Genomic DNA, 12,314 nt, shown 5'->3' with positions numbered 1-12,314 from the left:
AGTTCTCAGCAAGGAGGTGACATCTGAGTTGAGGCTGAGTGACCTGAAGGAGCTGAGCTGCAGTGGGCTGAGGGTGAGGGAGACGATGGAAGAGCTCAGAGAAGTCAGGGTCAAAGCAAGAGGGAACTGCCTTCGACTCTGCTCTGTGTGCATCTGCAGCCAGGCCCTTGCAGCCCCATCACCCACGCTCATCCTTGGGGGATGTGGGCATCCACAGAGCCCCCATCCCTAAGGCCTGTTTGTGTGCCCCAGGTATTGGCTTCAAAGTTCTTTTGCTTCTAATAGCCAGCTCCTAGGTCTCTTTTTGGGAGGACTGCTCAAGCTACTGGAGGCTCTTTGCCCCCAGTCAGCAGTGCCTGTGTCACAGAACCAAACTCAGGTCTGCTTGTCCACTCACAGTAAAGCCAATCTACTGACACCCAGCTGTGGCGAAGGAAAGTGCAGTCTATCGCAGGGGCCAGCAAGGAGTCCAGGCAGCTAGTGCTCAAAAAGCCTAAACTCCCCAATGTGTTTCAGCAAAACATTTTTAAAGGCCAGGTGAGGGAGGGGAGTCCCAGGGTATATGATCCACTCATGCACAATTGTCTGGTTGGTTGATGGTGAGGTTACAGGGTATTAACATTATCAATCCTTAGATGCCAATAGGTGCTTACGATCATCAACTAGTTAATTTCTTCCTTTTGATGGTGGCTTTAGCATCTGTAAAACAAGTCAGGAAATGTGCATCAGATACTACTTCGGAGAGGAGCTACAGCAGAGGATGGGGGAGGGGTCTGCCCCAGGAAGGCCCCATAGGATCCTGCTCCCTTACACCTGAGGGGCTAGGACCTCCCTCAGGGCCCTTTACCAACCACTCCTTCCCTCAGGTTTGGACACTGGCTCTGAGGCAAACTCTACCTGCACGGCTCTTGCCCTCACTTGCCCTCTGAGGAACACTTCCTCAGAAAGTTGTTTGCTTCTAGGAAATGACTTAAGAGATGAACTGTCCTCCCTGCCACCCACCAGTTTTGAAGTATAGCCTTTGGTATAGTGTTATCATTTTTGTTAATTAAAGATGGGATTAAATTAAATATTTTATAGTATTCCCAAGTTCTTGAAGTTTTTTTGTTTTTGGAACAGCTTCCATTTTAACAGCCATCAAGTGGAAAGGATTTTGTTTTTTATCCTAAAGGCAATTGCCTATTTCTTCTGATTCTGGTGAATTTGTTTACTGTTCAATTAAGTGAAACATTTCCAGAGAGTTATCTATTTTCACTCTTCCAGCTCACAGAGTAGAAGCTAATCTTAAACTGATAAAACTATTAGAGGATTATTTCCTGTTCACACACTGGGTCAATAAAATTACAGAGATTAAACAAGGGAATAAGACAGAGTGTTTAGCAGGGTTTGATTGTGGGAGATATCATCTAGCATCAGAAGCCTGTGAGCTTTTCCACATATTTTCATGTACTAATCACTGTGACTTTCACGTCCCTGTTTCTAAAATGGTCTGGAGCTATGGTTTGAGCAGAATTTGAAGCTGACAGGCCAGTGTGTCTATGTGGAATTTTCCCTCTGTTCTTCAGGGAAAAGTAAAGTTAGATTATATTTATTTTGACTGGATTTCCATTTATTTTAGAACTTTTGGGGCATTTTAATATCTATATATGAAAAGCACTTGGATCTCTTGCTTTTGAAAAATTATGTACAGATCATCCATTCTTCCTCTTTTCCTCCCTACTCCTCCCTTTGTTCCTTCCTTTTTTCTTTCTTTCTTTTAAACAGATGCTAAATCATCTCTCTATCTGAATATCTCACAAAACATAGTTTAAAGTTCCTAAGTGGGTTTTTCTTTGCTTGTAGTAGAATCCTATATCTGGGATATCCTCTTTTATCTTTAGTAGTTTTCTGTCTGAGATTGGACATAGTAAGCGTTCAATAAATATTTCTTGAAGGAATGAAGCCATGGTGCTAGGTCCTGGGCACAATCCTAAAATATTGATATTGTGCTTTTCTTGGTGTGCATCTGTGATGAGAGCCTTGCTTTTCAGCTTTTAGTTCCAGCTCAACTATTTGTCACAAGTATGACAACAATATTGGGAAAATAATTTTTAAATCCTTAGATAAACTGTGTTTGTTCATTTCACAAAATTAAATGTCACTAGATTCTGTTGCAGTAAAATACCCATTGGCACATTCCTTTTGCCTGTAAATACCTCTGAAACACTTGGATTTTGACCATCAATTTCATAATACATTGAGGCATGGAATTATAGGACAATAATGCATGATTTTTCATGCCTGAAAAACACTCTGAAGTCAAGCAGTAGCATTGAAGCGCAACTGGAAAATTTTACATCCAGTCAAGAATTAAACCAATAGTACATTTAATTTTGTATTTGCTAGGTAATTGAAAGTATGAGTATCTTCAACTTTCTTTTTGTTTCTATTCTAAAACAATTTAGTCAGAAATTGATTAAGGAAAGGGTAAACAAATAAATTGTTTCCATTAGTGAACTCATAATAACCTTTTGAGTAGGAGTGGGAAATAGTATTAAAATTTATCCTAGGAAGGGTGACCAACCATAATGACTACAAAGCCTAATTCAGAAGAGTGAGATGCCTATTGGGTTGTGTTCCCAGGCTGGCAGCCTCACTGTCTGGATTGTTAAAACACAAAATTCAACTGAGTACATTTTGAAGATCTTATTGGCTTTATTCAGTGAGTCATGAATGGGCAGCATTCAATCTAGCAGATAGAAAGGAGCTCTGAGGAACTGTACAAATGAAAGACTTTTATAGGCAGAAGAGGGCAGGAACGAGGAAGTTATTCTTCATTAGGAGTTAGTCAAAAAACGGATTGGTTATTGCAAGGTTACTTTTCCTAAAGAGGATAGAGGGTTTTATCAGGCAGCTTGCCTAACTAGTGCTGATCAGGAGATTCCTGATTGGCTAGTTTAAGTTCCCATTTCTGGGAGAGACAAAACTGTAATTAAGTTAAGTTTGGTGACCCAGAGATTAGCATAAACAACTCCATTGTCTAAAACAATGCGCCCATTGTCTTATTTTTAACAGGATGTTTGAGTGAGTCCAGGGGCTGTGCAAGACTGACCCAATTCTTGCAGAAGAGGTTATGACTAGAGTTGACTCACATGGGGATTCAGCTTAAAAACTTTAGGAATTCTGGAAACCCAAGGACACTTTGTGTGTTGCCCTTGACACTGTAATGCTTATTTGCAAGTGGGTGGAGCTTTCTCTGGGATTTTTAGGGGCATGACCACGATGAGAGAGGAACTCCCTGAAGTAGCAGCGTACTCTACTGTTAAGGAAACTTGCCGAGAAAGACAAGTAAGATGGCATAAAAGTGTCAGTTGGACTTCAGGTATTTGCTTATGCATATTTTGGAAACCCCAAATTGGGGCACTTTTCCTGACAAGCAGAACAATACTTGTTGGGGTAATGGGTCAGAATATTTGAAATCAAGAATGACTCAGAAAATATAGGCTAAAGTACTACTATAATTATAAGCTATGCCCTAAATGTATCCAAAGGCCTTTGAATGATAAATAGTAAATGTTATTCATATTAGCATTTATATTGCTATATTACAAATAAATGTTAGTTTGTGCATATTTAAATAAATGTTATAAGTGAATTTTGCCTGCATTAATTGAGAATATGTTGGAGCACATAACCCAACTAAAGTTTTTCCTTCTAGTTTACTTTGAAAGGAATGTGATGTTAATTCTGGGGCATTGATGTTTTACAATGCCTGATCAAGACAAAAAAGTGAAGACCACAGAAAAATCAACCGATAAAAAACAACAAGGAATCATCACCAGGTAACTCCCTTCTGAGTCTTTGCTAATTATTAACTCAGGCAGTGGCCAGCAACCAGATTTAATAGCTTTTTGAGAAATAGAGTAGATCCTTGACAACTGCTGCTCTGGGGTACAGTGTTTACTGAAATGTTTGTGCATTTCTAGAGTTCTACAGAAACATTTAGCATGTATATGTTTCAGTCTATAAAAGCAGGCCTCCAAGTAGCAGTGTTCTATGTTACTAGTGGGTAACATGACTAGTTCACCTGGAGTCTTCTGTTGGTTGACACTGTGTTATTCTTTTTTTTTTTTTTAACATCTTTATTGGAGTATAATTGCTTTACAATGTCATGTTAGTTTCTGCTGTATAACAAAGTGAATCAGCTATATGTATACACATATCCCCATATCCCCTTGTGTTATTCTTTCTCCTAGGGACTATTCAGATCTTAAAAGACTTCTGTGCCTTTTGAACGTTCAGTCAAGCAAACAACAGGTAGTGTTTTCAAAGAATGTGCGTCTATTAACGACAGAGAAATCACATGTTTCCAAAGGGATCCATTTAACATCATGTGAACGATAAGTCTATTTTTCTTTGTTCTTTCTTATGTTTTGTCTTTCTTCTAGCTGTTTCTTTCATACCTGTCAGGTTCAGGATGCAAGACTCTGTATCCACAGCCTTTTCATTCTTTTGCTCTCATGCCTGGGGCCCGCTTTATCCTCTGTTCAGTGCCATGTGTCCTAATCAGCAAAAGCATTTCAGTATAGAAACAGAGCTCTCTTCATTTGAATGCCCAATGTTTGAAACTGCAGAGCTCTAGGGAAGTTGATTTCTCCAAAACACTGTTCATCACCTTTCCCTTCGTCTCTGCTTCCCCACTTCTGAGGCTGCCGACTTGCTACAGCACCACTTTTGATGCTTGCTGCAAATTATATCTCACCAAAAACAGGGGAAAGGAAGGAGTGAGTTTTGGCTATTTTTACAATAGAATTTTTTTTTTTAATAGACAGAGGAAGAATGGTACTGCTGCTTGAATTTATCTCTAAATGTTTCTTTTTGGTTTAGCTTCTGTCAGACTTTAGAGAGTCAAGAGATTAGAGGCTATCCATGGAGGTTTAGGGAATAACACAGAAATGCTAATAATAATGAAGACAGCTTATTTAGCACAGTAAATTAGTAAATGGCAGGGATGGGATTTGAACCCCGGGAGCCAGACTCCAAAGTCAACTGTGGTATACTTGTTAAGTAAATTTGTTTATGAGCTCATGTGGTAATACAGCCCTACTGGCTTTTGTTATATCCACTAAACCTACCAGAGAACTACAGCATTTACAACATTTTTTTTATTGAAGTATAGTTGATTTACAATATTATATTAGTTTCAGTGGTACAACATAATGATTAAATCTTTTTAAGATTATACTCCATTTATAGTTATTGTAAAATATTGACTATGTTCCCTGTGCTGTACAATATATCCTTGTAGCTTATTTATTTTATACATAGTAGTTTGTACCTCTTAATCCCCTACCCCTATATCACCCCTCCTCACTTCCCTTTCCCCTCTGGTAACCACTAGTTTATTCTCTGTGAGTCTGTTTCTGTTTTGTTATACATACTCGTTTGTTTATTTTTAAGATTCCGCATATAAGTGATAACATACAGGATTTGTCTTTCTCTGATTTATTTCACTAAGGTTAATAATTTCTAGGTCCAACCATATTGTTGCAAATGGCAATATTTCATTCTCTTTTATAGCTGAGTGAATTCCATTGTGTGTGTGTGTGTGTGTGTGTGTGTGTGTGTGTGTGTGTGATATATACGTGTGATATGTATATCATCTACATAAATCTGTTGATGGGCATTTAGGTTGCTTCCATATTATGGCTATTGTAAATAATACTGCTATGAACATTAGGGTGCACGTAACTTTTCAAATTAGTGTTTTTGTTTTCCTTGGATATATACCCAGGAGTGGAATTACTGGATCATATGGTAGTTCTATCTTTAGTTTTTTGAGGAACCTCCATACTGTTTTCCATAGTGGCTGCACCTGTTTACATTCGCACCAGCAGTGTTCCCTTTTCTCCACATCCTTGCCAACATTTGTTACATGTTGTCTTTGTGATGAGAGCCATTCTGATGGGTGTGAGGTGATATCTCATTGTGGTTTTGATTTGCATTTCCCTGATGATTAGCAAGGTTGAGCATCTTTTCATGTCCCTGTTGGCCATCTGTATGTCTTCTTTGCAAAAATGTCTATTCAGGTCTTCTGCCCATTTTTTAATCAGATTGCTTGTTTTTTTGATATTGAGTTGTATTAGCTATTTATATATTTTAGGTATTAACCCCTTACTGGTCATCATCATTTGTGAATATTTTCTCCCATTCAGTAGGTTGTCTTTTCATTATGTTGATGGTTTCTTTGCTATACAAAAGCTTTTAAGTTTAATTATATCCCATTTGTTTAGTTTTGCTTTTGTTTCCTTTGCTTTAGGAGACAGAACCAAAAAAATATTGCTACAGGTTATGTCAAGGAATGTTTTCTTCTAGGAGTTTTATGGTTTCCAGTCTTACATTTGGGTCTTTGATCCATTTTGAGTTTGTTTTTGTATATAGTGTGAGAAAATGTTCTAATTTCATTCTTTTACATGTACCTGTTCAGTTTTCCCAGCACCACTTATTGAAGAGACTGTCTTTTCCCCATTGTATATTCTTGCCTCCTTTGTCATAGATTAATTGACCATAAGTTTGTGGGTTCTTTTCTGGGCTCTTGATCTATGTGTCTTTTTTGGTGCCAATACCATACTGTTTTGATCACTTGTAGCTTTGTAGTACAGTTTGAAGTCAAGGAGTTTGATCCCTCCAGCTTTGTTCTTTTTTCTCAAGATTGCTTTGGCTATCCAGGGTCTTTTGTAGTTCCATAAAAATTTTAGGATTATTTGTCCTAGCTCTGTGAAAAATATCATAGGTGTTTTGATAGGGATTCCACTAACTCTGTAGATTGCTTGGGTAGTATGGACATTTTAATGATATTAATTCTTACAATCCACAAACACAGGATATCGTTCCATTTCTTTGGTGTCTTCAATTTCCTTCATCAGTGTCATATAGTTGTTGTTTTTTTTTAACATCTTTATTAGAGTATAATTGCTTTACAATGGTGTGTCAGTCTCTGCTCCATAACAAAGTGAATCAGCCATACACATACATATGTCCCCACATCTCCGCCCTCCCGCATCTCCCCCACTCCCACCCTCCCCATCCCACCCCTCCAGGTGGTCACAAAGCACCGAGCTGATCTCCCTGTGCTATGCGGCTGCTTCCCACCAGCTATCTATTTTACGTTTGGTAGTGTAAATATGTCCATGCCACTCTCTCACTTTGTCCCAACTTACCCTTCCCCCTCCCCGTGTCAATGTCATATAGTTTTTAGAGTATAAGTCTTTTACCTCCTCAGTTAAGTTTATTTCTATGTATTTTATTCTTTTGGATGCAATTATAAATGGGATTGTTTTCTTGCTTTCTCTTTCTGATAGTTCATTATTAGTGTATGGAAAAGCAACATTTTTTGTATATTAATCTTGTATCTTGCAGCTTTACTGAATTCATTTATTAGTTCTAATAGTTTTTGGTTGGAGACTATAGGGTTTTATGTATATAGTATCATGTTATCTGAAACTACTGACAGTTTTACTTCTTCCCTTCCAATTGGGATGCCTTTTATTTCTTTTTCTTGTTTGATTGCTGTGGCTAGAACTTCTAATACTGTGTTAAATGCATGTGAGGAGAGTGGACATCTTTGTCTTTTTTGTGATTTTAGAGGAAAAGCTTTCAGCTTTTCACCATTGAGTATGATGTTAGGTGTGGGTTTGTCATATATGATCCTTATTATGTTGAGATGTGTTCCTTATACCAACTTTGATGAGAATTTTTATCATGAATGGATGTTGAATTTTGTCAGATGCTTTTTCTGAGTCTATTGAGGTGATCATGTGATTTTTATCCTTCCTTTTGTTAATGGTGTGTATCACATTAGTTTATTTGTATATATCCTTGTGACCCTGGAATAAATCCCAGTTGATCATGGTGTATGACCCTTTTATGTATTATTGAATTTGGTTTGCTAGTGTTTTGTTGAGAATTTTTGCATTTATGTTCATCAGAAACATTGGCCTGTAAGTTCTTTTTTTGTAGTGTCTCTGTCTGGTTTTGGAATCAGAATAATGATGGCCTTGTAAAATGAATTTGGGAGTGTTCCCTCCTCTTCAATCTTTGGTAGTAGATTGAAAAGGATAGGCATTAGCTCTTCTTCGAAAGTTTGGTAGAATTCCCTCGTGAACCTGTTTGGTCCTGGACTTTTGTTGGCAGAGAATTGTTTAAACTTCTAATTCAGTTTCACTACTAGTGTTCTGTATGTTCAGGTTGTCAATTTCCTCCTCATTGGTCTTAGAAGATTGTATATTTCTAGAAATATATCCATTTCTTCTAGGTCTTCCAGTTTGTTTGCATATAACTGTTTGAAGTATTCTCTTTAGATTTTTTGTATCTCTTTGATATTGGTTGTTATTTCTTCTCTTTCACTTCTTATTTTGTTTATTTGAATCCTCTCTCTTTTTTTCTTGATGAGTCTGGCTAAAGGCTTATCAATTTTATCTTTTCAAAAAAAAAAGCAGCATTGGATTCATTGATGTTTTGTATTGTTTTTTGGTCACTATTTTATTTATTTTCTCTCTGATCTTTATTATTTCCTTCCTTCTGCTGACTTTGGGCCTTGTTTCTTCTTCTTTTTCTGATTCCTATAGATGAATGGTTAGGTAGTTTATCTGAGTTTTTCTTGTTTCTTGATATAGGCCTGTATCACTATAAACTTCCCTCTTCAAACTGCTTTTGCTGTATCCTATATAGATTTTGGAAAATTGTGTTTTTATTTTCATTTGTCTCAAGGTATTTTCTAATTTCCTCTGATTTTTTTTTTTTTTTTTTTTTTTGCAGTATGTGGGCCTCTTACTGTTGTGGCCTCTGCTGTTGCGGAGCACAGGCTCCGGACATGCAGGCTCAGCGGCCATGGCTCATGGGCCTAGCTGCTCCACGGGATGTGGGATCTTCCCGGACCGAGGCACGAACCCACGTCCCCTGCATTGGCAGGTGGACTCTCAACCACTGCGCCACCAGGGAAGCCCTGATTTTTTTTTTTTTTAAGTGACCCATTGACTTTTTTAGTAACATGTTGTTTACTCTCCAGTGTTCATTTTTCTATTTTTCTTCCTGTAATTGATATCTAGTTTCAAACCATTGTGGTTAGAAAAAATGCTTGATATAATTTCTATCCTCTTCAATTCATTGAGACTTGTTTTGTGGCTGAGCATGTGATCTATCCTGGAGAATGTCCCATGTGTAGTTGAAAATAACATATATTCTACTGTTTTTGGATGAAATGTCCTTTATATATCTATTAAGTCCAACTGATCTAATGTGTGATTAAGACCACTGTTTCCTTATTGATTTTCTCTCTGGATGATCTGTCCATTGATGTAAGTGGAGTGTTAAAGTCCCCACTGTACAGTAATACAGTCCCTTACTGTTACTGTATTATTGTTAACTTCTCCTTTTATGTCTGTTAGTATTTGCTTTATATATTTATGTGCATCTATAATAGGTGCATGTGTGTTAACGAATTTTTATCCATTTCTTGTATTGATCCCTTTATCATAATGCTCTTCTTTGTCTTTTGTTGTAGACTTCGTTTTAAAGTCTACTCTGTCTGATGTTAGTGTTGCTACACCAGCTTTCTTGTCATTTCAATTTTCATGAAATATTTTTTTCCATCCCTTCACTTTCAGTCTGTTGGTGTCTGTAGCTCTGAAGTGCATTTCTTCATTAAGCAGCATATAGATGGGTCTTGTTTTTTTATCCTGTCAGTCACCATATGTCTTTTGGTTGGGGCACTTAGTCCATTGACTTTTAAAGTGATTATTGATAGGTGTGTACTTATTGCCATTTTGTTCATTGTTTGCTGGTTGTTTTGGTAATTCTTCTCTGTTCTTCTTTTTGTTTCTTTCCCTATGGTTTGATGATTTTCTTTAGTAGTATATTTATGTTACTTTCTCTCTTGTTTTTGTGTACCTATTGTAGGTTTTTGATTTGTGGTTACCATGGGGTTTATATATATGTTGACTTATAACTATATCTACTTGTTTTAAACTGATAATTATTTAAGTTGAAACATATTCTAAAAGATCTACATTTTTTACTCCCCTCCCCCATGTTATGTCTTTTTGATGTCATCTTCATGTTTATCCCTTAACAGTTTGTTGTAGTTATAGTTGATTATACAACTTTTTTCAAATCTTTCTACTAGCTTATTTAAGTGGTTGATCCACAGCCTATACCATATATTTGCCTTTACTAGTGGAATTTTTTTCTTTCCTCTAAATTCTTACTTCTTGTTGTAGCCTTTTCTTTGCCAGTTAAAGAATACCCTTTAACGCTTCTTGTAGGGTCATTTTAGTACTGATGAACTCTGTTAATTTTTGCTTGTCTGAAAAGCTCTTTATCTCTCCTTCAATCATGAATAATAACCTTGCTGGGTAGAGTATCCTAGGTTTTAGATTTTTCTACTTTCAGCTCTTTAAATATATCTGCCACTCCCTCCTGGCCTGCAAAGTTTCTGCAGAAAAATCAGCTGATAGCATTATGGGAGTTCCCTTGTATGTGACTGTATTTTTCTCTTGCTGCCTTTTGAATTCTCTCTTTCTCTTGAACTTTTGTCATTTTAATTACGATATGCCTTGGTGTGGGTCTCTTTGGGTTCATCTTGTTTGGTACCCTCTGTGCTTCTCATACCTGAATATCTGTTCTTTCTAAAGGTTTGGGAAGTTTTCAGCCAGAATTTTATCAAATACATTTTTGACCCCTGTCTCTCGCTCTTCTCCTTCTGGAATCTCTATAATGAGCATGTTAGTATGCTTGATGTTTGTCCTAGAGGTCCCTTATTCAGTTGTCACTTTTTAAATTTGCTTTACTTTTTGCTGTTCTGATTGAGTGGTTTCTATCTTCCAGATCACTTATACATTCCTGTGTATTGTCTAGTCTGCGGTTTATTACTTGTATTGTGTTTTTCATTTCAGGTATTGTAGTCTTCAGCTCTGACTGGTTCTGTTTTATATTTTCTAGGTTTTTTGTTAAAATACTCACTGTGTTCATCTATTCTTTACCCACGTTCAGTTAGCATTCTCATTAATAATGCTTTGAACTCTTTACCTGGTAAAATTTATTTATCTCTGTTTCATTAGTTGTGTTTTTTTCAGGTTTTTTTTTCTTCTTCTTTCATTTGGAACAAATTCCTCTGTCTTCTTATTTTGCTTAACTTTCTCTGTCTCTGTGCAATTACATGAAACAGTTACCTAATCTGGTCTTGAAGTCATGTCCTTGTGTGGGAGCATACCTATGCAGTCTGTGTGTGCCCAGTGGCTTTGGTGGGAGAGCTGGATCTGACGTGAGCCCGAGGTCATGTCTTCCCCCAGAGTGTGCTGGCAGCTCTCACTATGGTTGGAGGTGGGGCTGGAGACAGAGGGGATAGATCCAGAGCCAGGTGTGAGCCAGGGCTTCTCCTGTACTTAGTGGCCATCACTGCTCTATCAGGGGCAAGGTGGGGCCCGAGTTGCTGGAGCAGAAGCCCTGAGGGTTGGGTCTAAGTTAGACCCACCGCCTCTGTGAAAGCCAGTAAAGGCCACCCTCACTCTGTTTGGATGCTGTGCTGGGTCCAAGCTGGCTCTGTCCCCCTCCAAGTGTGAACCCTCCTCAGCTCTGGCGGCCTTCACTCTAGTGGGGGACTGTGCTGGATCTAGAGGGGCCAGAGCAGGCATGCGGCATGGGCTGGGGTGTGCGCTGGGGTGGTCGCGGGAAACCAGCCAGAGCCACAGGCAGTTTCAGTCTGCTTCCTCTGCCTTGTTCCCATGAGTAATCAAGTGTGTGAATGCTCTTCATGGGCAGAGTCTTTGTTTCTTACAGCCCTCCTGTAAGTCCCACTGGTTTTCAAATCAGCTAAGGGGACTCATCTTTCCAGTGTCGGCCCCCAGGTCTGGGGTTCCCAATATGTGGTTCGAACCCCTCACTCCCTAGGGAGGATCTCTGAACCCGTGATATTATCCTCCTCTTCTGTGTCTCCTCCCAGGGGCACAGGTCGACCCCATCACTTCTCCTCCAGTTGAGGCACAGAGAAGTTAAATGGCTTTCTCGAGATCATACAGCCAACTAATGGTAGGTACAGATCTAACCAAATACTCCATCTTTGCAATGTGTGCCTCTAACCACTGAGATATCTTTTAAATGACTTGGGAAGTTAAATTCAAAAAATAGCTGGATAAGCATTGATTTGAAGAAAACATGGCCTTAAAATATTTTTCTCCTCTTCCTTCTTCTCTGTTTTTAAGCCTATAACCCCAGAAACTCTTTTCTTCTCATCTGTCTATTTCAGCATCACTTACTCTTTGTCCATCTCCACACAGCTA

The 12,314-nt window shown here is 38.2% G+C and overlaps 1 protein-coding gene across 1 annotated transcript in view; it reads left to right on the top strand.

The window, feature by feature from the left end:
- Positions 1-12,314, top strand: part of NEK10 (NIMA related kinase 10) — a 158,614-nt gene that overhangs the window by 10,306 nt on the left and 135,994 nt on the right. Inside the window, exons 3-4 of the mRNA XM_027088196.1 lie at positions 3,698-3,821; positions 4,236-4,296. Coding sequence (XP_026943997.1) covers positions 3,748-3,821; positions 4,236-4,296 — 135 coding nt within the window. The 5' untranslated portion in view covers positions 3,698-3,747. The remainder of the gene's footprint in view (positions 1-3,697; positions 3,822-4,235; positions 4,297-12,314) is intronic.

The sequence above is a fragment of the Aethalodelphis obliquidens genome, unplaced genomic scaffold (assembly GCF_003676395.1).
Source record: "Aethalodelphis obliquidens isolate GAN/ISIS:26980383/991018 unplaced genomic scaffold, ASM367639v1 scaffold62, whole genome shotgun sequence".
Classification (NCBI taxonomy): domain Eukaryota; kingdom Metazoa; phylum Chordata; class Mammalia; order Artiodactyla; family Delphinidae; genus Aethalodelphis; species Aethalodelphis obliquidens.
The sequence above is the reverse complement of the archived record's forward strand: the minus strand, read 5'-3'. Positions and strand labels throughout refer to the sequence as shown.